Raw genomic sequence first — 26,787 nt, forward strand, 5'->3', positions numbered from 1 at the left:
CTTCATGGTGCAAATATATAGTAGACTCAGGAGTTTAACTCAGTTTTCTTGGCCTTTGTTTATCGTTCATTTAAAATCTTAATGGGTAAAGATCATCATAATTACATATGAAATTATATGTACAAATTATATGTTCCATTACACTATTAACAGCACAGATTATACAGCAAACATCAGATTCATGGATGGAGCCAGAGGCTAAATGACTGTTCAGTCCTCTTTAGGAAACGATCTTCATATGACGACAAACACGACAACAATCAGCTGTCAAACTGTACAAGAATTTCACAGTAATGTAAAAGAAGTTATATCACTTTATTTTTAAATGTACGCACTCAGGGTCAGGACTGAAGACACTGATCGAGGAAATACTCTAAATATAAATATTCACCTAAACATTCAAAATTATTCAATTGCATGAAAAGAAATATGAACTCTCTACAATACTGGCTTCTGATTGGTTGAAAAAGCAGGTGCTGAACTTCAGAAGAGCTAAAGCTGCAAAACTGTGTAAAACCAGAGTGGATGCTGCCCTCTGACCTTTCAGAAGTACGATCTTTTTATGAAGACAGAGGCAGAGTTATTATTCATCACTTTAAAGATGATATTCGTTATATGTTCTTCACCCGTCGTCTAGTAAAGTCCAGAGAATGAGACACATAATTTCAAAACATACAGCTGCATGTTAGAGATCACAGAGTTCTTCAGTCTTATGAGAACTCATGGAGACTAAATGTCAGACACATCAACAGTAAATGTCGTTCCTCCCCCCGTGAGTTTGTGTCCTCCACACTTGTTTACACAAACATCTGAGGTTTGAACAGTGTGCAAAACCACATGTTACAAAGCTGCTGAGCTACTGAATACTGGAATATTTCATTCAATATCACCATCTGACCAAAGGACAAACACAGAGAGGATTAGAGCGCCAAACTTTGTTTCAAACTGTTTCAGATTTTAGAGGCAAAAAGCAGAATTTCTACCTGGACGAAGAAATCAAAGCAGGAGAAAAACAAGCTTTTTACATTTATTCAAAGGCATTATGTGAATGTACTCTGAGCCACAGCCTCCTAAAGTAAAGACATTTTATCATCTAAACCAGACAGAGTCATGTTTTCAGCAGTGTCTGTATCCTCCATATAGACCATGCCATGGTCCACCTGGGGTGACCAGGTGTCTGACTTTATGTGGGACTACACAGCGCTCAGTCCTTGTTTCCCTGTGCCACACACACATTGAGCCAATGTCCAGTTTTTTTATTGACTCTAGTTTCTGTCGATCGGTAGGCCCACAAAAAAACCCTGTACAGGAAGTAGATTTCATCTCTCTGATAAAAGGAGTTCTAATCCCTGATCCTATGAGTCTGACCCAGTAGATAATATTTATATGATCATATTTATGCCTTTGTTGTTTCACAAAGGGTTAAAAACATTCACAGGTTGGACTGTGAATGTCCACCCACACCTCATCTCTCTCTCTCTCTCTCTGACTTACAAGATTTAACACAAAGTTTAAACTTTAAAATCACTTCATTACATTTTCTTTGTTATTCTTAACACAGAAAATTCACATTCAAAAATATATGGATATAATTCACTTCATCCAGTTTCTTTAAGTCTACTTCAGTTAGATTTGTCTTCTTCTTTTCACATGAACATTAATTGTTTCCAATTCAAATACAGAGAAATACTTTCTTTGACTTTATATCTGTGTTTGTTAATTACTGTTTTTCATTTTTTGAACACACAATATATCACAGGACGGCAAACGTTTATCCAGTTAAACAGCGTGATTTGTCAAATTCACTGTGCCCAACAGATAATCCTCGGGCATTAAAGGAGACAATATTGATGCTCACTTATCCCAACGTGTCATGGGCCCCCCGCTGCTTATCTGCATACAGTTGATAGTGAAGGACAATCCCATACTGGGTTTGTAATGGGGAAGTCTAAACTTGCACCCCGCCCCGCACACACAGTACCACGCCTGGAATTCTGAATCTATCTTTGCCGGATCTTCACCAGTAATGTTGTGAACAAGCAGAAATAACACAGACAACACCTCATGTACATGCTAAATGTACCCTACACGCTTGTGCCTTAGGAGACTTTCATCTTTGTGACTATTAATGCGTTCAGAAAGAACTTGGATATGTGTTTGGCACAACATTTTAGTCCATGTAATGTAATGTGCATGTGTTTAAGCTAGGCTAATCATTAAGTCTGGCATTAAGATGTGTGTATTAGCTATTAATTTATTTTTTATTTTCATAAATTTCACTTACAATACACAAACCAAAAAAAGAAAAGTTTTATAAAGATCTTCAGTAAAATCAAGAAAAGCAAGCCTTGTGTGGACTTATTTTGTTCACTGGCTGTCTGGCTTCACATAGTCATGTGTTGTGACAACAGCACATGAAATTATGTTATTCATATATATGTGTAAATATAATGTGGGGTTGGGGTGCTTGGACCAAAAATGCAGATTTGTTTTTTTGTCCCAGTCCAGCCCTGGTATCTACCATAATGCAAAATCTGAAAATTATCTTTTAAAAACTGGGGACACTACAGAGCTAACAAACATACAGACAGACCCATTTATACACTTCCTCCCTTCAGAGGAAAAAATAAATCTGGACCATACATTGCCAGTTTGTCAAGGCAGGCAGGTCGGACTCAAGCGGAGACTGAGAATTACAATTAAACAGTTCTTTATTTACAAGCACCAGGTGCAATATATACAAGTGGGGGGAAGCCAGGGGTCCACGGGGAAGTTCAGGGAAAACAGGATCTTCACACTCGCACACCGATCACAACTCCACACGCTCCACTTCCAGCTCGCTCGCTCGACTCGGGAAATTCCTCTTCCACACATACCACGTCAAACCTCCCACACTCATGCTCAGGTTTCCAAGCTACAGGGTTACAGGACGGGTCCGGGCAATTCTGGACACGCTGAGACGAGATGATCACAACCAGAAAGAAACCACAAAGAATCTCCGAAATTCATGAAGCCGGGATTAGACTAACGTGTGCTACTCAATAGTCCAGCGACGAGGAGCTCAGAGCCACTCCTTAAGAAGTGGCCGGCAAACAGGACGATGAACCACAGGTGAGTAATTAGTTGCAGGTGCGTGGACCAAAGGCGGGAGGCTGAGGTGAGCTCCGCCCAGGCAGAGCGATACGAGAGAGAGAGAGAGAGAGCAAAAACACATGTAGCCACACTGGGCCGACCGGGCAGACACAGGGACCATGACACAGTTACTGATACCGACAATGATGGTACCAGGGTAAGACGTAAGCTACCTTTGTATCACTGACAACACACGGTTAAAGCAGAAGTTAAATCACTAAACCTCAAATCCTTCATCACAGTGAAGGCTCACAGCACATCAACATGGACTTTACTTTTTTACTTTTAGGGGTTTTAATGTTCATTTTCAAATGTTAAATTCTGTGGCCATAGTGTTATCGCGCTTGTTTAATATACACTGACAATTAAGAATAACAAAAAACATGAAAAATATCTTCTTAAAATTTTATTGATCTTGTTTTTAAAATATCTCAAAATTTTCAGAGGAGAAAATTTAGAGAATTGTTTTGTTTTACAAAAAATGTAATTTAGTCCAAATGACTTCATGTTATGTAGGGCCAATTGACAATAACACAGTGCTTAACAAAACCAGTAGACCAGAATTACAGGTTTAAGAAATTTGGGGTGTTCTTATTTTTATGACGGGTGTTGTAATAAATTTGTTAAGCACTGTATATGTAAAGTAAAAACCCTACAGTATAAGAGATGGAAAACCCCAACAATCAGATGATCCCCTTTGAGCAAGCACTTGGCAACAGTGGGGAGGAAAAACTCCCTTTTAACAGGAAGAAACCTCCAGCAGAGCCAGGCTCAGGGAGGGGCAAGTCCTCTGCCATGGCTGGTTGGGGGTGAGGTGAATCAGACTGCAAACATCTTAATCAGACATGTCTTACCTGGTAGGATGGATGTTCGCTGGAAAAAAATTGGGTTTAATGGACATTGTTTTCTAATGCAATTATTTAAATATGTTTTGGAGTCTGATTCACTGTCACATTTTCCCTCTCTTTTCTTATATATTTGGAGTTCATGGGAAGCTGGTTATGTCAGCTTTCCATGAACTCCGACGCTGTACAGACAGGAATACTTGTGGTTGCCCAAGTTGTTCAACACATGCAGCGTGACGTAGCAGATGACATCTACTTTGTGGTCCTGAGAGACAAAAAAACAGGTCTAGTTAGTTGGATAAAAGTTTTTTGAGTCTTGACAGGATGATAAATTTTGGGATACTTTGATTATTATGAGGGAGGATATACAGATAGCAAGGGATGCTAATCTCTAAGTACTCTGGATAGAAAAGTTGATGTGCATGCGTCTAATGGCAGAGTGTACTCACGGGTATCCTTAATGTCTGCAGTGGATCTCCATTTTCATCATATAGAAATGTTCCCAGGTGGACACCACTGTCGCCTAACGCTCTCTTTCCCTGAAAAGACAGAAATGAATACATATAAAGTTGTTCTCTATGTACATGTATGCTAAATGCAACAGTTCAACATTGGTGCAGTGATGGGATGTGTGCACAGTGAAATCCAGAAATCTGTGACTTACAAACACTGAAAACATCCTGGGAGCACTGGAGATCTTTCCAGATGGTGACACCATCTTAGAAATATGACCCAGTGTCACATGACTGATCGTGATGCTGTGGGAGAGCTCAATTGTTAAATGTCCCTGGGAGCCTGCAAAACTCCAACACACTCCTGGGACCATGGGTGCTCGACCCTAAAGAGAAAAAGAAAAACAGAGCTCAGTACGGACCGCTAGTGTTTGACTATTAAACTGTGCAGATGTGTGAGATGTTATGTTGTTGTTTTGTGGGAGTAGATTATACCTGAATATACTCTTGGTCTTACACATGGTGGTTTTGCAGGTATTAATGTAAGCCCCCACAGCTTCAATCCAGACTGTTCTGGAAGGTAGGATGCTGAAGACTGTTCTTTTACAATCTTTGCTCCTGTAGGCAAAAACACAGAGTGAGAAAGGAATTGCAAAACAACAACAAAGAAATTCTTACATGACTTCTGATCTGATTTCATGTCTTACCCAGTTCCTCCAGAGCAAAGTTGGGCATCCTGTCCCCAACTGGAAGAAGGAGGTCCATTCTTTTTTTAATGTCCATGAACTCCCTTTGCAGCTGTTGTAACTGCCTTTCCACCTGTTCATGTTCGCTCATTAAGTACTGCAACTGAGACGAGGCCATTTATGTTATATGTAAAAGCTTTATGATACATTAAACTGGCATTATCTGAAAATTAAAATCAGTTTTATATTATGAGCTTCATATGTTTTTCATACCTTACTCATGAACGGGGTGGAAAGGTCAATTTTGGGCCCTCCAATACCGAAAATCAATCCTGGTGGGTGAAGAGAAACACAAAATAAGATGAGACGCTTAATCCAGAAGAAAAGCACTTCCACTGTTTGTGGAAGGAGATCATTTACCAAAACACAAGGCCAGCATGAGGACCAAAAGTCCCAATGCCTTGGTGGCTCCAAAGAGGCCTCTGCTGCTGTCACTGACTATAGTGTAGTCAGAATCAACGTCGTCGTGGTCAGCAGTGTCGGGGCCAGGACGAGGATGGAGCCGTCGCCTTTTGAAAATTCTGCATAGAACAAACAAAATCACGTGAGAAAAAAAAGGTACATGGAAGAACAAATGGATTGTGATTATAAAACATGTATATATGTCAATGGATGACAAAAAAGAACATGTAGATCAGCACTAACCTGTATAAAGTCTCCTTGTAGGAGATTATCGGCTCTCCTTCTCTGCTGTAACAGCCCATAGACTGAAGTCTTTCACTTCTTCTCAACATGGCTGTAAAATGAAAGCGAGAGAAAGGGTTAACTTTGTGTTAGGGACTCTAACACAAAGCTTATCAGACGTCTTAACTATGATTTGAGCATGTTTCCATTAGAAGCATCTCTGTACACATCAGTGCAGATTCTTTTATATATAAACTTTACGGTCCCAGCTTGTTTTTTTCTTATGAACAGAATAATATTTGAATCACACTCATATATGAAAATCTCTCTTAATTAAGGAACTTTTTTTCTTAGCGTCTTCAAAAGCAAAGAGTCATATTGTTGTGATTCAGATCGTATCATCAGATCACAACATTTTCTTGCTTTTCTTGAAAAAAATCTCTTTTCAAATAAATTTCCAGCCATAGCAAAATGGGCAGCTACAGCCTGCAGGCCGATTAACATCGTGGAGGATGAGGGGTATGAATTGCCTTCGAGAGCCAACACTGTAACCAAGATAGAAAACGTGTATGAAGACGAGAAAGCCAAAGTGGGGGAGGCTTTGGGGCAGACCAACACGGTTGCACTCACCGGAGACTATCGGACTTCTCTAAGTAATCACAGTTACCTCGGGGTAACAGCACATTATTTTTCACCACAGTGGGGAACAGAACATAAACATAATCAGCACTTTCCTATGTAAGAAGTGGTGAGTGTGTGTGTGTGTGTGTGTAAAGTAACTGAACCTTAGGTGAGTAAATGTGACAAATTCTCAATGAAGTGTGTTTCTCTATTATTGCAGGTGTATAACTGAACTTCTGGGAGGGGAGAAGTTTATTCCCTCCTCAGTGGTGTTGCCAGCTTTGTGTTGCCTGTGGTGAGTGATGGAGGTCTCTGAGGATGACCCAGCTTACATGGTTAAATTCAAGGAGACCTTTAAAGCAGAAACGGAGAAGCGCAAGGAAAAAACTAACATCATGTGGCTAAGGGTTGCAACGGCACTGGATCCTAGGTTTAAGGATCTTAAGTGTCTGAGCAGACCTGACAGGGCTGAGGTGTGGCGCTGGATCAGTGCGTTGCTGAGAGAGAGGGAGAGGCTTGCACAGCCTGAACAACCAGCAACATACGAGCCATCTAAGAAAAGATCAGCTCTCATGCTTGTTTCAGAGTTTTCATCTGAAATCAACATTTTTTAAAACAGTATCTTGGGGTGTAGGTGGTCATAAAAATAGGAAACATCTGACAGGAGGAACACGCAGTGATCAGCAGGAGCAGCTTGGAGTCCAGTCTTCTTCACACTGAGGAGGGACATATATGCAGGAACAGTTGTCATAACTGTTACAACCACCAGATGGCGAAAGAGTCCCACTGCAACTTTAAGCCATGAAGGATGTGTCTTGATGTTTGCTTGTGATAAATCTGCTTTATGTGAGTCTTTTTCAGAAAGTAACAGTAATATGTCTGATTATATGTCTTTAATCAGTAAAGTCTCACTTTGCTAGAAATCAATCAATAAATAATTGTAAACATGCAGCTGTATGTTAGAAGTCAAAGGGTCCTTAAGTCTTCTGTAAATTGACGGGGATCAAATGAAGGACACAAGTATCTGTTCTTACTCTAATAAATGCTGCTTTAATATCCAACAGACTATTTTCCTTCCTCATCAGCAGTAAACAGCTCGACTGCGTCTGTGCATTTGTGTCCTCCATACTTGTTTACACAGACATCTCAGGCTTGATGCCACGATGCAGTGTAGAAACCTGACAACCCTCTGACTCATGTTCAAATGTTCAAGGACATTTCTCAGGATCATGTATGACCCCTTTTTGAAATTTGCACTTTCATTAATAATATTTGTGTTTCTGAGTCATGTTTGTGGAGACTTCTGTCCAACATAGTGTCCAAATGAAGCCTGAAGCTTTTCTTCACCCTCTTGTCAGATGGTCAGCAACAAAACTCTGTTCCAACCAATGTCTGATAAGAGATGAGACACAGCAGCTGAGCAAATGATCATTTCATGCTGAAGACATCCTCAGACAGAATTAAACACATACATAAACACAGCCTGGTGCCAATAACACAGCTAATGACACTGCTGTATCACTGGCTTTACTGATTAAAGACCATATCTGAAGGAAATCTTTGAACACAACAGCAAGTGACCTTTTAAACCTGCGACACTGATGCTGCATTCAAGGACCATTAAAAACATTTTAAAGGACTTAAGAACATCAAGAAAATGTGACTTGTTTCTCTGTAATGAAGCTGTTTCAGTGAAGAAAGTTGAAAGGTCACAGAGCGACTGCTGAATCTTCTGCTCTAAACATGAACTCTGAACTTTGTGATGCTTCAGGAGGAAAACTGCTTCAGTTATTCTCTCAGATTCGTTTCATATTTTCTGCATCAGATTTGAGTGAGATCCTGGAATGAAGACAGAAGAAAAGACTTTGTTCAAAGTTTGATTTATAGTCAAACCTTCCAGTTTATTCACACAATAAAACATCAACACAATATATGAATTCATTCATTAAAATCACAGTTTTTCCTCATTTGTTTGATGATTTTGACAAAAACAAACACAAACACACACACATGGTCTGCCATACTCATAAAGAGAAATGTCGACATTTTTCAATACAAATATTCCAGAAACATTTAGAGGATAGAGAAGTTTACATTTTCATGTGGAGAAATATTTTAGTAAATCAAAATGATGATGAGCAGTGATAGCCTCCATAAACAGTCACAGGAAAGATCTCCTTTAAAAACTCAGAAACATCAAGAGAACAACTAGAAGATGTGGAGGTACCACCCATAATGTTTGACTGACAGCTGATCTCTGTGCAGAAATGATGGAGAGAAAATAAAATGAAACTAAAATACAGATTTAAACCCACAATATGAAAGACTTCAGTCTATTTCAGTTTAATCAACTCAGCAGAGTTTTCAACCCACATCCCAGAAGAGATTATAAATACATTATTGTAAAGCCTCAGTCCAGCATAGAGCGGCTGAGTGAATGTGGTCTGGACTCTGTGGAGGAGAGTCATGGTTTCAGAGACGCTGTAGAAGGACAAAATACCTGCTCTGTGATCCAGGTACACTCCTACTCTGGAGGAACGAGGACCTGAGACACGAGTTTTAGTGTTGTTGTACCGAAATGTATAACTGTTGTTCTTACAATCTAATGACCAAGATTTGTCATTATGTCCAAATAAACATTCATTACCCCCTCCTTTTCTGCTGATATTCTTGTATGCGACTGCTACATAAACTCTCCCTCTCCACTCCACCTCCCAGTAACAACGTCGAGTCAGACTCTCTCTACTCAGGACCTGAGACCTGTCAGTGAATCTGTCTGGATGATCAGAATAAAACTGTTGTTGTTCCACTAATGTTGCTTTTCTGTTCCCCTCTGATAATAACAGCTCTTCGTGTGCTGTGTTTGGATCCAGTGTGATTTCACATGAATATTTTAAGAATCCAGCTCTGGTCTTTGGCTCTGGTGGATCTGACAGTAAAACATCCACTTCAGTGACTGTCAGTGAGATGTTTGTCCATTCCTCTCTCACAATGTCCTGTAGTTTATCTCTGACCTCTGACACAGCTGCTGTCACATCCTCAAAGTAGCTCAGAGGACGGATATTGATGCTGGATGAGTCTGTAGACTCACTGAGTGCTGACAGTGAGGGGTAGTTGTGTAGAAACTGGATGTGATCCTCTGTGTGTGAGAGCTGCTTCAGCTCAGCATCTTTCCTCTTCAGCTCAGTGATCTCCTGCTCCAGCTTCTCCTGAAGCTCTTTGACTCGACTCACTTCAGTTTCCTGCTGGGATCTGATCTGCTGCTTCACATCAGAGCTTCTTTTCTGGATGAGATGGATCAGCTCAGTGAAGATCTTCTCACTGTGCTCCACTGTTTGATCAGCAGACTGATTGATGGCCTCCACCTCCTGTTGAAGAAGCTTCACATCTTTCTCTCTGTCCTGGATTCTCTGCTGGATGTTTTGTCGACTCACCTCCAGCTCTCTGTGCCTCTCAGTCCTTTCTGCTGCAGCTGAGACTGTGTCGTGGCCTTTATGTTCATCCACAGAGCAGAGATAACAGATACTCTGCTGATCAGTACGACAGAACATCTTCATCACCTCATCATGACGAGAGAAGATGTTCTCCTGGAGCTTCTTGGAGGGCTCCACCAGCTTGTGTTTCTTTAATTGAACCACATCATAATGAGGCTGAAGGTGTTTCTCACAGTAAGAGACCAAACACACCAGACAGGATTTCACAGCTTTTAGCTTCATGCCAGAGCACAGATCACAGGCCACATCTTCCGGTCCAGCATAGCAGTGATCAGCAGGAGCAGCTTGGAGTCCAGTCTTCTTCAGCTCCTCCACTAAATCTTCCACCAATATGTTTTTTACCAGGACAGGCCTCGCTGTGAAAGTCTGTCTGCACTGAGGGCAGCTGTAGATTTTCTTCTTTTCCTCTTCATCCCAGAAGCTTTTAATACAGTTCATGCAGTAGCTGTGTCCACAGGGAATAGTCACCGGATCCTTCAGTAGATCCAAACAGACTGAACAGCAGAATTTTGTTTGATCCATTTGATTCATGTGCTGTGCCGTTTCACCGTCTCTCAGTGACTGTCAGACAGTTTCACTTCCTCTGAACAGAAACAACCTCTGTGCTCTGAAGGGAAACAGATCTCTGCTCTTGTTCACCTCCTACAGGAAATGAGGCTCACCAGCAACTGCATTTACACCATGTTGTTTAGACCCATCCTGATACAGACACATCTGTGAAGGGAGGCACTAAAGAAATATTCTTACAGAGCGACCAAGAGCCAATCACATGATGCAGGGTGTGGTATGTGTGATTACAACATGCAGTAACAAGTCTGACCCAGTTAAAGTTTAATAGTTTTTCTTTACGTGGATGTTTTAAATGTGACAGTCAACACTCAGCGAGTTCATTCTATATTTCTAAAAGTTCAGCAAAGTTTAGGATGCTGTGATGAATAAAAATAAATGACACTTTATATTTTGACATTTTCTAATCTTAGTTCATTCTCACACTTACAGAATGATGCATGGGAACAACTGACTCCACTAAATCAAACCTATGTTCAAATGAGATTATGATCATTAAATAGTAACAAATATTTACATTTAGCAATAACAAATGCAGATCGGTCCACAGTGTTTACAAAAACAAACAAACAAAACATTATTTTGTAGTTTTTCCTGTGTACACAGTCACAGTGGAGTTTCAATGAAAACATCAAGATGTGCTTGAAATGAAAACTTTCAACTTTAATTCAAGGTTTTAGTAAAATTTTGCCTGAACTGTTTAGTAATTTTTCACAAAGTGTCCATGTCAGTAATTCATTCAAATGTATTTTGGTCTTAAACTGATCCAGTAAATGTAACTTTTTCTCACCTACTTAATCGAGTATTTTAGTTGTTTAACTGTCATTATAACTAAACTGAGCATCCAAAGCTTTTCTCACTGCAGTTTTGTTGTGCAGTTATAGCAGCACTTTGAATCAGCCACAGTTTTATAGAACTGTCTGTTGAATTGTTGTTTTGTTTGTTGCGATGGTTCATTTATTTAAATAATTGATGATAATTTGATATATTTGATTATTTATTACAGGTGCAAACAATTCATTTGTTCATGCTGCAAATATATAGTAGACTCTGGAGTTTAACTCAGTTTTCTTGGCCTTTGTTTATCGTTCATTTAAAATCTTAATGGGTAAAGATCATCATAATTACATATGAAATTATATGTACAAATTATATGTTCCATTACACTATTAACAGCACAGATTATACAGCAAACATCAGATTCATGGATGGAGCCAGAGGCTAAATGACTGTTCAGTCCTCTTTAGGAAACGATCTTCATATGACGACAAACACGACAACAATCAGCTGTCAAACTGTACAAGAAGTTCACAGTAATGTAAAAGAAGTTATATCACTTTATTTTTAAATGTACGCACTCAGGGTCAGGACTGAAGACACTGATCGAGAAAATACTCTAAATATAAATATTCAGCTAAACATTCAAAATTATTCAATTGCATGAAAAGAAATATGAACTCTCTACAATACTGGCTTCTGATTGGTTGAAAAAGCAGGTGCTGAACTTCAGAAGAGCTAAACCTGCAAAACTGTGTAAAACCAGAGTGGATGCTGCCCTCTGACCTTTCAGAAGTACGATCTTTTTATGAAGACACAGAGGCAGAGTTATTATTCATCACTTTAAAGATGATATTCGTTATATGTTCTTCACTCGTTGTCTAGTAAAGTCCAGAGAATGAGACACATAATTTCAAAACATACAGCTGCATGTTTGAGATCACAGAGTTCTTCAGTCTCATGAGAACTCATGGAGACTAAATGTCAGACACATCAACAGTAAATGTCGTTCCTCCCCCCGTGAGTTTGTGTCCTCCACACTTGTTTACACAAACATCTGAGGTTTGAACAGTGTGCAAAACCACATGTTACAAAGCTGCTGAGCTACTGAATACTGGAATATTTCATTCAATATCACCATCTGACCAAAGGACAAACACAGAGAGGATTAGAGCGCCAAACTTTGTTTCAAACTGTTTCAGATTTTAGAGGCAAAAAGCAGAATTTCTACCTGGACAAAGAAATCAAAGCAGGAGAAAAACAAGCTTTTTACATTTATTCAAAGGCATTATGTGAATGTACTCTGAGCCACAGCCTCCTAAAGTAAAGACATTTTATCATCTAAACCAGACAGAGTCATGTTTTCAGCAGTGTCTGTATCCTCCATATAGACCATGCCATGGTCCACCTAGGGTGAGCAGGTGTCTGACTTTATGTGGGACTACACAGCGCTCAGTCCTTGTTTCCCTGTGCCACACACACATTGAGCCAATGTCCAGTTTTTTTATTGACTCTAGTTTCTGTCGATCGGTAGGCCCACAAAAAAACCCTGTACAGGAAGTAGATTTCACCTCTCTGATAAAAGGAGTTCTAATCCCTGATCCTATGAGTCTGACCCAGTAGATAATATTTATATGATCATATTTATGCCTTTGTTGTTTCACAAAGGGTTAAAAACATTCACAGGTTGGACTGTGGTTCTCCTTTTAGCGTCTCTGCTGGAATTTGAACTGTGAACCTCTTAGATCCAAACTTCTGAACTGCTCATCTCACAGAGGACAAAAGGGAAGAACCCCGAATCTCTTCTTCACCTCACTTTTATACCTGCTCACTCTTTCTCCCCCCTTCCCTCAGTGGACGTCACATCTTCACACTTGGGCCAATCAAGTTGTTGACATTTAATCATCCGATGTCCACCCACACCTCATCTCTCTCTCTCTCTGATTTAGAAGATTTAACACAAAGTTTAAACTTTTAAATCACTTCATTACATTTTCTTTGTCACTCTGATGGTGACGGCCCGTTTGAAGCTGAAGCTCCGGCACATGAGTCAAAAAATCAACACACTGCTTCAGAAACGCTGTGCTGAGGCTTGGTTTGTCTGAACAGAGTCACGTGATCAATTACGCCTGAAGCTTCATTCAGCACGTCACTGCTTCAGTACCTGATTCAATGATTTATAAGGAATTGAACCATTGGTGGGATTTGTGCTGTGTTTTGGTGATTTTGTGAGAGCGAATCAGTGTGTGACATAATTATAGACATGGAGCCAGGAAGAGAGGACGCTCTGCCTGTTCCTGAATAAAAACCAGTTCATCAGCAATTCTGCTCCCAGGTCTAAAATATGATGCACATACTTACAAATATAGAAGTTATAGTTAGGGATGGGTATCGTTTAGGTTTTATCCGATACTGGTGCCAAACCGGTACTTTTGAAACGGTGCCGGTGCTTAAACGGTGCTCAAACCGGTGCTTAAAGAATGGAGAACACAAAATTGGTTCAAAAATCTCTCATGTTCAGCTGTTTATTTGTAAAAAGACAACAATGTTAGCCTTTTCTGCAGCTATGGGGCATATATGGTAACATTCTTGGCTGGAAGCAGTGCTTAAACAATGGAAAAAACACAAACTTTGTCCAAAAACCTCTCATGTTTAACTGTTTTCCACTTTTTCTTTGGTCATTTTAGCCTTTTTGGCCAGGGTGAAGGGAGCATCTGCCATCAAACAAGATGACAGCCGCATGTAGCTATGATGATGTTTGCTAGTTCACCTACATGCATTAATGTAATAACGTGGTTAGCCTACTCAACGTAAATTACACACGGACAACATTAAGCTACTCACGCAGAGAAGAACGGCTGCTGCTGCATCATCATCCGTCATCATTTCTGCTACACTGGCAGGGCTAGGGGCCAGGACTCTCCTCTTTGGGTTTTTGGGGGATGTTGCTAACTCCAGGTCCGATAACAGGCAACCCAGCCTCAGTAGATGTGCTCGGTGAGGTCTCGTAGCAAGCTATCAAATACGGCGCATTTCTCGGCTTTTAAAAAAAAGCCAGGTGTTTCATCGGATTTGAGGTGTTACCTCCTTTGACAGTATCACAGTATCAGCTTAAAGCACTTGTTGCAGGCTGCTGAGTTTGCATATTTTGCTGTGAAGTACAGCCAGACTTTTGACCGCTTCGCCTTTGGCATTTTTAATCTGTAGCTCTGCTCTAAAAGAACGTACGTACCTGGACCCGCCTACTATCCTCGGAAATGTAAAATGATTGGCTAGAATCTAAAGTGTATCACACCCCAGGAAAAAAAAGCACCGAAATAAAGCACCGAAATGTGCGCTGCTTTTCGGCCTGGTTACTACCGTTTATGTCAGAACCGGTGCCATGATGGCACCGGATACCAGTACCCATCCCTACAGCTAGGTCAAGGCATATGTGAGCAACGTAGTGACAAGCAAACCTATCAAGTCACATAAGTTGGAGGAAATTCGTAGAGCTACACAGAGGGACTCAGAGCTTCAAAAAGCAATCATCTTCATCAGACAAGGGTGGCCTCGGAGAATGGCAAAGAGCTCACCACTGCAAGGCTTTTATGCAGCCAGAAGCCACCTTTCAGAATCAGATGGTCTAGTGCTCTACCACGATCGCATCGTAATTCCCACAGCACTCAGACCCAGTGTCCTTGACCAATTACATGAAGACCACCAAGGACTAACTAAATGTGGAGAGCGTGCAAGATCAACAGTGTGGTGGCCCAACATTGGACTTCAAATAACACATAAGGTGAGGTCATGCAACTTTTGCAGAGAGCACAAGCCTACACAGCGACGGGAACGTCTCGTGACTACTCCTCTGCCCAATGGCCCCTGGCAAAAGATTGCAGCTGATCTTTGCGAGCTTGAGGGTAAGAACTTTCTTGTCGTTGTTGACTATTTTTCAAGAGACGTTGAGATTGCTTCCCTCACTACAACAACCAGCAGACAGGTCATTAACAAGCTTAAACACATGTTCGTTAGATGGGGCATCCCGTTAGAACTGGTCAGTGATAATGGGACGCAGTTCACATCATCAGAGTTCCAAGACTTCAAACTGAGTTATGGCTTCACCCACACTACGTCGAGCCCTCATTATCCCCAGTCAAAGGAGCGGCTGAAAGAGCTGTCCAAACGGCCAAGTACATTCTCAAACAGCCTGACCCCTGCTTAGCCTTAATGAGTTACCGCTCTACACCAATTGCAGCAACCGGTGCAAGCCCAGCTCAACTTATGACAGGACGTCAAATCCTCACCACCGTCCCAGTACTCGAAAAGACATTGCTGCCCAGTCCAGTCAATAGGGACACGGTGTGCCAAAGAGATGCTGCAGCTAAGGACTCTTACAGATTCTTCTACAACCGCAGACATTCAGCTTCTCCCAGGCCAGGATGTTGTAGTGAAGCTTGACAGGGAAAAGGGGTGGACGACTCCAGCCAAGGTCATCAGTAAGTCTAAGGAGCCGAGATCCTACTTGGTGGAGATGGCGAATGGGAACGTGACTCGCCGCAACAGACGACACCTTCAGCCTGTCCCAGGCACCGCTGATCCTGAGGAGCAGCAGCAGAGCACTGTTCCAGCTACACCGACTACTTCAACTAAAGGGGCGGCTGCTTCCCAGGAACCACCAGTAAGGCAGGCATTGCCAATCCCTGTCCCGGGGTCTCCTCTCCGCCCTACCACACCTGTGAGAGTGACTTCCAGTTCCATTAAAGTACCTCTCAGATTCAGAGACTGAGGACTATCTCCTTTCTATGTTCTAAGGGCAGAATAATCCCTTATCAGGACTGAGGGTAGTCAACCCCTGTGATGTCCTGCGTTCTGACAACACTGTTTTATGTTTAAAGTACTTTTGTTAAAGGGGGAGATGTTGTGAAATCTGTTTATGTTGTCCTAGTAAGGCTACCATGGGAGCAGCCACTAGAGGTCGCTAGAATACTGGTGTGTATATGTTTTTTCCAGAAATTGGTGTAGCCACGTACACTGCTGCTACAATTCAATAAAAAGTGGTTCGTGCTTGAGAACCCTGCGTCTTATTGCCTCCGATCATGACAATAACTATCAAAAACGTGAAATGATTTGCAAAGCGTGAAAGTGTTACGGCTGCAGAGAGCTATGGCGGTATCTTTGGAAGCTGTTTACATAGCTAATAATATACCATGTAACCATGGAGACAGAGTCAGTCACGTGAGGTAGCGGTGCATGTTTACTACAGTGAATAAGGTGATTGTGTGCACAGCATCCACACGCTGCACAGGGTAAAGACATTACTTCAATATGTTTTCATATTTATATATATTTACTTCTGTTGTCTATCACCTCAGGTTCCTCATTACAGTTTCAGCCTACAAATGTGCTCAAACATTCATGTCTCAGGACAAGAAGACCACAACAGCTTCTGTTCCACTGCTATACATATACTGTACTTATTGATGAAAACTTCCCACAGGACCTTCAGTCATTTCTGGCAGGAAGTTTATGCCCATCCTTTAATACTTATGGATGAGGTAACATCAGGCAGCAAGTTTGTGCTCTACTTGCATAAGGTGATCTCTGCACATCCAGAATATGCTCACCTCATGGACCTGAAACTTTCCTGTCCATAATGCTCTCCAAGGCACATGATCTCACATGTGAGGTAAACCTAAGCAGCTCCTTAGACTACCATGAGCTGGATGACTGAGAACCTGCACAGACATCTGTGAGGTAAACATATTTTTCTGTGAGCATCATTAAGTCAACTCTAGGTTTCATGTGCTGATTCGGGTGCTTCACATTTATTCTGTTTTAGAGCAGGTGGAGAGGGGGAACCAGATGGGAGCAGGTTCCACTTTGGGTGAGGAAGTGGAATAAGTGATCACCTTTTTGTCTCAGCTTGTCATCACAACTAAATTCATGTTCAAATGAAGCTTTTTACTGTGACACTGATATCTGTATTTGTAATTGTACCTGCCTTGCTTTGTCACTCCAGATTTCAGCACAGTTCTCTGCACTTGTTTATATGACAAAGTTTGACAGCAGCAGGGCTTTATGTTTGTGGGTTGTTTAATAATGTGAGGCCTTCCTCAAACCGCTGCCTCAGTTCATGCTGAAGCCATCTGCCATTATCTACTAGAAATGCTGTCAAACCTAAAGTGAGGATGTGGTCCCAGCTCGCATAATTAGAGAGACTAAACCAAAGTGGTCTTCTCTGCTGAATATGGTGCCATGGTAGAAGCAGCAGACAGATGGATGTCTTCACTGACAGTCATGTTTTCCTGTGGCAGTTACTCTTTGATGATATGCTTTACATTACCTTTGTTTTAGGTAAGTGTGTTATCATTAAGAATCATTAAAGATAATTTAAGGTATGGTTGGCATCGTCTCCAAAAATAAGTCTTTTGATGTGATGGCTGTAAGGAGCCATAATCTTTATTAATCTTAATCTTATTGATATATAAACCCTCTAGTTTCAGCAGCATTCTTCAGGTTTTTAAAAGCTTCTCTGTGGCAGTGCTGCCATTTAAAAAGTAATTAGAAAGATTCCTGACTGACCTGCTCTGTTGTGTGTAACCTAAAGGGTCTGATTCAGGTCTGTGGTGTATATTGAGTCAGAAGCTAAACACACTGCTGAAACACCTGAGGGTGGTCTATGAGGAATACATCCCAGGAATCATGGAGATCATGCTGACAGAGCTTGATAATTGAAGATGATGCAGGACGAGCGGTTCAGGAATCAGTTCTCATGATGACGATGTGCAACTGCATCTCACCATTATTCTCTACATAGTTGGTAACATTTCCCATATTTAACAGAATAGTAATTTTGATTTGCATTTTCTGTTAACAACAGTAGAGGCAACAGAAGATTCACACTGATGGATGAAGCCCATCAGTGTAAATCTTCTCTTCTGCTACAACATCACCTGCCGTATTCAATCCTCCATACCCGACAGTAACAGCTGACTGTTGTGTTGAGCTTCTTTGTGAGATCTGTTAAATGTAAAGTTCATAAATCCACTACACTTTTTGTCAATGTTTGTTTTTCTGTTCTCATTCCTGGAGCTACCAAAAAGCAGAGGTGGCAAAAGTGCAGACGTTCTGTATTTAAGTAGAAGTACAGATACTCGTGTTACTCAACTAAGAGTAAAAAAGTTCATGCTCTGAAATAAAGCTTCTGTGTGAGTTCAATAAGAAAGATCTATGGTCTCACATCTGTCCAGGTGCTGCCGGCTGAATCTAAGCTTTATCACTTCCACTGTCAAGCTGTTTGTGTCATCACTGGTCTGGTCCAATCACATTCTCCCGGCCTTCTCCAGGCCAATCACCATTCATGCTGTGTACTTTAAATCTCACTGTGCATCTGTCATTCTCCTTCATAGACGCCTTTGTGCAAAGCACCTCCTCCCCAGTTCCACCTCTCATCACTCAAGCTTCATTCAAGTCACCTTCATCTCCATCACCAGCATCTAGGCTCTGAGGGGTCCTGCTCTAATCTGTTTCACAGCTGGAGCTCCGTTCTGCAGAGAGACAGACCACCAAACACCTTTGTACATTCTGTTCATCAATAAATCATCTTCATTCTTTCTGACGATCTCTCCTTATTGAAATGTACTTAAAGTAAAAAAGTAAAAAGTTGCTCCTTAAAGGAAAATTCTACCATCAAATTTTAAGTAAAGGTAACTGAACCTGGTGCTATATTAATATTATAATAACAAATATTAGTACATAAAAATTCAAATGTTCAAATCTAAATTCCAATTCTGATGACAGTTAAATATCTCATCTGTAAAAAGCCTGTATTGAAAACAGTACAGCACTTAGGGTCCAGCATAGCAGTGATATCAGTTTTACAGCAGGAGCAGTTTGGAGTCCAGTCTTCTTCAGCTGACTGAAGAAATCTGCAAACATCATGTTTGTCATATTTGTACACAAAACTGAGGTTGTCGTGTAAATTATCAGCTAAACTAAATGTGAATGTTTTATGTGTTTCTAATGAATGAATGGCCTGTAACTAAACAGAGAAACAGTTTAATACAGAAAAAGTCATTTTAATACAATATTATGCAAAGTGTTTCTAAAATTATAAAACTCAATGAAGGACACAGTTCTATGTAAAAATGATCTATGACACAGTGCACTTTATGATAAAGGCTTTATTCAGCCTAAAAACATGGCAGAATGTAAAACATGTGGACAAACTGAGCTGAGGTGCTTTAACCTCCTCTACATCCCTGTTAGCAGGATGAAGGCGCCCTCTTGTGTTGTGCATCACTTTCAGATTTCACTTGTTAACCTGCAGGAAGACAAAACTTCACTGAGCCTTCAGCAGCTTCAACATCATCAGTAAAGACAGATTTAAATATGTGTAATATCACACTGTGTCAGTTTGTTCACAGGAGTCACAACCTGTGACACTGATGCTGCATTCAAGGACCATTACAAACATCTGAAAGGACTTAAGAACATCAAGAAAATGTGACTTGTTTCTCTGTAATGAAGCTGTTTTAGTGAAGAAAGTTGAAAGGTCACAGAGCGACTGCTGAATCTTCTGCTCTAAACATGAACTCTAAACTTTGTGATGCTTCAGGAGGAAAACTGCTTCAGTTATTCTCTCAGATTAGTTTCATATTTTCTGCATCAGATTTGAGTGAGATCCTGGAATGAAGACAGAAGAAAAGACTTTGTTCAAAGTTTGATTTCTAGTCAAACCTTCCAGTTTATTCACACAATAAAACATCAACACAATATATGAATTCATTCATTAAAATCACAGTTTTTCCTCATTTGTTTGATGATTTTGACAAAAACAAACACAAACACACACACATGGTCTGCCATACTCATAAAGAGAAATGTCGACATTTTTCAATACAAATATTCCAGAAACATTTAGAGGATAGAGAAGTTTACATTTTCATGTGGAGAAATATTTTAGTAAATCAAAATGATGATGAGCAGTGATAGCCTCCATAAACAGTCACAGGAAAGATCTCCTTTAAAAACTCGGAAACATCAAGAGAACAACTAGAAGATGTGGAGGTACCACCCATAATGTTTGACTGACAGCTGATCTCTGTGCAGAAATGATGGAGAGAAAATAAAATGAAACTAAAATACAGATTTAAACCCACAATATGAAAGACTTCAGTCTATTTGAGCTTAATCAACTCAGCTGTGGCTCCATAATAAAGCCAAAGTCCAGCATAGAGCGGCTGAGTGAATGTGGTCTGGACTCTGTGGAGGAGAGTCATGGTTTCAGAGACGCTGTAGAAGGACAAAATACCTGCTCTGTGATCCAGGTACACTCCTACTCTGGAGGAACGAGGACCTGAGACAGGAGTTTGGATGTTGTTGTACATAAATGAATAACTGTTGTTGTAACACTCTAATGACCAAGATTTGTCATTATGTCCAAATAAACATTCATTACCCCATCCTTTTCTGCTGATATTCTTGTATGCGACTGCTACATAAACTCCTCTCCCTCTCCACTCCACCTCCCAGTAACAACGTCCAGTCAGACTCTCTCTACTCAGGACCTGACGCCAGTCAGTGAATCTGTCTGGATGATCAGAATAAGACTGTTGTTGTTTCATTCCAGTTGCTTTTCTGTTCCCCTCTGATAATAACAGCTGTGTGTTTGCTGTGTTTGGATCCAGTGTGATTTCACATGAATATTTTAAGAATCCAGCTCTGGTCTTTGGCTCTGGTGGATCTGACAGTAAAACATCCACTTCAGTGACTGTCAGTGAGATGTTTGCCCATTCCTCTCTCAGAATGTCCTGTAGTTTATCTCTGACCTCTGACACAGCTGCTGTCACATCCTCAAAGTAGCTCAGAGGACGGATATTGATGCTGGATGAGTCTGTAGACTCACTGAGTGCTGACAGTGAGGGGTAGTTGTGTAGAAACTGGATGTGATCCTCTGTGTGTGAGAGCTGCTTCAGCTCAGCATCTTTCCTCTTCAGCTCAGTGATCTCCTGCTCCAGCTTCTCCTGAAGCTCTTTGACTCGACTGACTTCAGTTTCCTGCTGGGATCTGATCTGCTGCTTCACATCAGAGCTTCTTTTCTGGATGAGATGGATCAGCTCAGTGAAGATCTTCTCACTGTGCTCCACTGTTTGATCAGCAGACTGATTGATGGCCTCCACCTCCTGTTGAAGCAGCTTCACATCTTTCTCTCTGTCCTGGATTCTCTGCTGGATGTTTTGTCGACTCACCTCCAGCTCTCTCTGCCTCTCAGTCCTTTCTGCTGCAGCTGAGACTGTGTCGTGGCCTTTATGTTCATCCACAGGGCAGAGATAACAGATACTCTGCTGATCAGTACGGCAGAACATCTTCATCACCTCATCATGACGAGAGCAGATGTTCTCCTGGAGCTTCTTGGAGGGCTCCACTAGCTTGTGTTTCTTTAATGGAGCCGCATCATAATGAGGCTGAAGGTGTTTCTCACAGTAAGATGTCAAACAGAATAAACAGGACTTGAATGCTTTCATTTTTCTTCCAGTGCAGACATCACAGGCCACATCTTCAGGTCCAGCATAGCAGTGATCAGCAGGAGCAGCTTGGAGTCCAGTCTTCTTCAGCTCCTCCACTAAATCTGCTAACATGGTGTTTTTCACCAGGACAGGCCTCGCTGTGAAAGTCTGTCTGCACTGAGGGCAGCTGTAGATTTTCTTCTTTTCCTCTTCATCCCAGAAGCTTTTAATACAGTTCATGCAGTAGCTGTGTCCACAGGGAATAGCCACCGGATCCTTCAGTAGATCCAAACAGACTGAACAGCAGAATTTTGTTTGATCCATTTGATTCATGTGCTGTGCCGTTTCACCGTCTCTCAGTGGCTGTCAGACAGTTTCACTTCCTCTGAACAGAAACAACCTCTGTGCTCTGAAGGGAAACAGATCTCTGCTCTTGTTCACCTCCTACAGGAAATGAGGCTCACCAGCAACTGCATTTACACCATGTTGTTTAGACCCATCCTGATACAGACACATCTGTGAAGGGAGGCACTAAAGAAATATTCACATGATGCAGGGTGTGGTATGTTTGGTTACAACATGCAGTAACAAGTCTGACCCAGTTAAACTTTAATAGTTTATCTTTACTTGGATGTTTGAAATTTGACAGTCAACACTCAGCGAGTTCATTTTATATTTCAAAAAGTTCAGCAAAGTTTAGGATGCTGTGATGAATAAAAATAAATGACACTTTATATTTTGACATTTTCTAATCTTAGTTCATTCTTGAGGCGACTTTTGTTGTGATTTGGCGCTATATAAATAAAATTGAATTGAATTGAATTGAATTCTCACACTTACAGAATGATGCATGGGAACAACTGACTCCACTAAATCAAACCTATGTTTAAATGAGATTATGATCATTAAATAGTAACAAATTTTTAAATTTAGCAATAACAAATGCAGATCGCTCCACAGTGTTTACAAAAACAAACAAACAAACAAACAAACATTATTTTGTAGTTTTTCCTGTGTACACAGTCACAGTGGAGTTTCAATGAAAACATCAAGATGTGCTTGAAATGTAAACTTTAAAGTTTAATTCAAGGTTTTAGTAAAATTTTGCCTGAACTGTTTAGTAATTTTTCACAAAGTGTCCATGTCAGTAATTCATTCAAATGTATTTTGGTCTTAAACTGATCCAGTAAATGTAACTTTTTCTCACCTACTTAACCGAGTATTTTAGTTGTTTAACTGTCATTATAACTAAACTGAACATCCAAAGCTTTTCTCACTGCAGTTTTGTTGTGCAGTTATAGCAGCACTTTGAATCATCCACAGTTTTATAGAACTGTCTGTTGAATTGTTGTTTTGTTTGGTGCGATGGTTCATTTATTTAAATAATTGATGATAATTTGATATATTTGATTATTTATTACTGGTGCAAACAATTCATTTCTTCATGGTGCAAATATATAGTAGACTCAGGAGTTTAACTCAGTTTTCTTGGCCTTTGTTTATCATTTCATTTAAAATCTTAATGGGTAAAGATCATCATAATTACATATGAAATTATATGTACAAATTATATGTTCCATTACACTATTAACAGCACAGATTATACAGCAAACATCAGATTCATGGATGGAGCCAGAGGCTGAATGACTGTTCAGTCCTCTTTAGGAAACGATCTTCATATGACGACAAACACGACAACAATCAGCTGTCAAACTGTACAAGAAGTTCACAGTAATGTAAAAGAAGTTATATCACTTTATTTTTTAATGTACGCACTCAGGGTCAGGACTGAAGACACTGATCGAGAAAATACTCTAAATATAAATATTCACCTAAACATTCAAAATTATTCAATTGCATGAAAAGAAATATGAACTCTCTACAATACTGGCTTCTGATTGGCTGAAAAAGCAGGTGCTGAACTTAGTAAAGACATTTTATCATCTAAACCAGACAGAGTCATGTTTTCAGCAGTGTCTGTATCCTCCATATAGACCATGCCATGGTCCACCTAGGGTGAGCAGGTGTCTGACTTTATGTGGGACTACACAGCGCTCAGTCCTTGTTTCCCTGTGCCACACACACATTGAGCCAATGTCCAGTTTTTTTATTGACTCTAGTTTCTGTCGATCGGTAGGCCCACAAAAAAACCCTGTACAGGAAGTAGATTTCATCTCTCTGATAAAAGGAGTTCTAATCCCTGATCCTATGAGTCTGACCCAGTAGATAATATTTATATGATCATATTTATGCCTTTGTTGTTTCACAAAGGGTTAAAAACATTCACAGGTTGGACTGTGGTTCTCCTTTTAGCGTCTCTGCTGGAATTTGAACCGTGAACCTCTTAGATCCAAACTTCTGAACTGCTCATCTCACAGAAGACAAAAGGGAAGAACCCCGAATCCCTTCTTCACCTCACTTTTATACCTGCTCACCCTTTCTCCCCCCTTCCCTCAGTGGACGTCACATCCAGGGGCGGATCTAGAGAAATTTTCTTAGGGTGGCAAAGAAATCAAATGGGGTGGCAAAATTAAAGCATTTTTTTTCCAAACACATATGCAGGTGGTTACATGTGGTTAAAATGATTCAAATGCAGTAAGTATACACGTTTTTCATATAAATATATAACTTAATTATTGTCTGTATCCCACATAATTACACACTTTAGTTACATAAAACATGTGAGTTTTGATCTATGTACTGCATAGCCTGTATAATAAATAAATATGTAGCCCAATAAGTGTAAAATCCAGAAAGCTACACAACATGGGGCGCTTTATTTACAAACACAAGTCTAACTTAAGTTTCACACTTTTTTTGTTAGAAAACAATCACATTGTTACAGCTTAAATTGCACAAAATGTCAGGAGTCTGCACTGTCATGAACAAAAATTTAAACCTAATTTTTCATCATTTGTTGGATTAACCCTCTGAGGTCTGAAATACGACCGGCCATTTCTGACTCCTTTTGAGTTTACGTTTGTATTTCACCCTCAAATTGTTTTATTTTTCCCCCCTTGCCTTGTTTGGTATCATTCTTTTTTAGCTCAACTGAATTTAGTTGTTTTTTTCACTGACATACTGCATTAGTGTTACTGATCTGAAATCACACAAAGAACTTAAAATCCTAGTAGTATTTTTTTACTGTAAAAAAAACATAGACATGTTGATTAAATTTTTATAACTTGAAATGCAAATATAAAATATATCTGTACATTTTGTAAACATATACAACTATTTATCTAAAAATGCAGCCAATACACCTGCCGAGTTTTTAAATTTTGCACAACCATTTAAAAATATTACTAAAACTAAAATGAGAGAACAATCAGGTTTCGTAATAAAATGCCCCAAAAATGATGTGTGCCAGTAAAAAAAAAGTTTGTCCACCAAAAGACAGAGGAGAAGAGCACAGGGATAAACCTGCAGGCCTGACAACAGGTGGTGTATCACTCCGCTGGTTTTCTACTTAGTGACAGTTTTTACATTGCAAATGTGCCTTTGTGTTCATTAGTGCCCTCACTGACACACAAAGCAAAATGACTACACAACAGAACAACTACACAAGACAACACAACACACTAAGAATACACTCCACACTAAACATCACAAATCTCCCACATCTAAAAACTCTCTCTCTCTCTCACTCGCTCGTTCTGTCTTGCTGCCGTTACCGTAACTCCCAAAACTTTTCCCTCTTCCTAAACAACCAAATCTCAGTGTTGACTTTTTTTAATTGGTCGACATGGTACATTTTTCCACCGATAGGAAAGAGGCGGCTTTTTTCCTTTCTTTACTGTTTTCGTGCTGTCCTTAAAACGCTTAAAACACACACACACACACACACAAAAACGTGACGACAGTATTTAGAAAAAAGCGTGGCTTATATATATTATCATAACTCTGGATTTACTGGCCTGTAATTAAAATTTATAAACTTTGAAGTCCGAACTTTCAATGTGGGCTGAAATAGAGACTCCGCGTGGCTGCAGCTTTTTGCTAACTTAAATCAGTCATGTGATTTGAAGGTGCAGCGTGTCCGTGGACCACGGAGGGTTAATAACACTCATCTTCCTTCCATTTACAGAGTGTAACATCCAACCACCTGTGTAAAATCCGAAATTCCCATGGTGTTGATCAAAATGTGCTCTGGCACAATCATAAGCATGCTTGCTACTGAAAATAAGAAAAAAGCCCTCCTGCTATGGGCTGAACCATTTGTTAATGGTGGAGGGGGGGAACACTATCCAATATATTCAGTTTTAGCATTTATATTCACTGTTGACTGTAACTATGCTCAAACTGCTAATGCTATCTTATTTTGATAAACAACACTGTCATATGCAAAACTGGGGTGGCACTTGGGGTGGCAAGGGATCATTTTAGGGTGGCACTTGCCACCCCATGCCACCCTTCTAGATCCGCCCCTGGTCACATCTTCACACTTGGGCCAATCAGGTTGTTGACATTTAATCATCTGATGTCCACCCACACCTCATCTCTCTCTCTCTCTCTCTCTCTGATTTACAAGATTTAACACAAAGTTTAAACTTTAAAATCACTTTATTACATTTTCTTTGTTATTCTTAACACAGAAAATTCACATTCAAAAACTTAACACAGAATAAAACAGAGTAGCCAGTAGTGGGACATGGTTCCAGCAACTCTGATGGTGACGGCCCGTTTGAAGCTGAAGCTCCGGCACACGTGTCAAAAAATCAACACACTGCTTCAGAAACGCTGTGCTGAGGCTTGGTTTGTCTGAACAGAGTCACGTGATCAATGACGTCTGAAGCTTCATTCAGCACGTCACTGCTTCAGTACCTGATTCAATGATTTATAAGGAATTGAATCATTGGTGGGATTTGTGCTGTGTTTTGGTGATTTTGTGGGAGCGAATCAGTGTGTGACATAATTATAGACATGGAGCCAGGAAGAGAGGACGCTCTGCCTGTTCCTGAATAAAAACCAGTTCATCAGCATTTCTGCTCCCAGGTCTAAAATGTACATAAGAAATATGATGTACACATAATTATAAT

General features: G+C 40.3%; 2 protein-coding genes and 1 pseudogene across 3 annotated transcripts; all 3 read right to left on the bottom strand.

Moving 5' to 3' along the window:
• Window positions 1-3,656: 3,656 nt before the first annotated feature.
• Window positions 3,657-5,909, bottom strand: LOC146368817 (SUN domain-containing protein 3-like; annotated as a pseudogene). Its single transcript, XR_014797676.1, has 8 exons — window positions 5,821-5,909; window positions 5,536-5,696; window positions 5,389-5,447; window positions 5,137-5,272; window positions 4,935-5,047; window positions 4,642-4,839; window positions 4,427-4,516; window positions 3,657-4,242 (listed from the first exon to the last, which is right to left on the bottom strand). The product of XR_014797676.1 is annotated as an SUN domain-containing protein 3-like (transcript).
• A 1,835-nt stretch (window positions 5,910-7,744) lies between these two features.
• On the bottom strand, window positions 7,745-10,706 carry LOC146368818 (tripartite motif-containing protein 16-like). Its single transcript, XM_084911339.1, has one exon. The coding sequence runs from the start codon at window positions 10,443-10,445 to the stop codon at window positions 8,754-8,756; it is 1,692 nt and encodes a 563-aa protein (XP_084767465.1). The 5' UTR covers window positions 10,446-10,706; the 3' UTR covers window positions 7,745-8,753.
• Window positions 10,707-19,867: 9,161 nt separating this feature from the next.
• On the bottom strand, window positions 19,868-22,281 carry LOC146368819 (tripartite motif-containing protein 16-like). The gene has a single exon (XM_084911354.1). The coding sequence runs from the start codon at window positions 22,079-22,081 to the stop codon at window positions 20,420-20,422; it is 1,662 nt and encodes a 553-aa protein (XP_084767480.1). The 5' UTR covers window positions 22,082-22,281; the 3' UTR covers window positions 19,868-20,419.
• Between the last annotated feature and the right edge of the window lie 4,506 nt (window positions 22,282-26,787).

This window comes from Perissodus microlepis, chromosome 18, assembly GCF_051167445.1.
Source record: "Perissodus microlepis isolate ML-2025 ecotype Zambia chromosome 18, ASM5116744v1, whole genome shotgun sequence".
In the NCBI taxonomy this organism is placed as follows: domain Eukaryota; kingdom Metazoa; phylum Chordata; class Actinopteri; order Cichliformes; family Cichlidae; genus Perissodus; species Perissodus microlepis.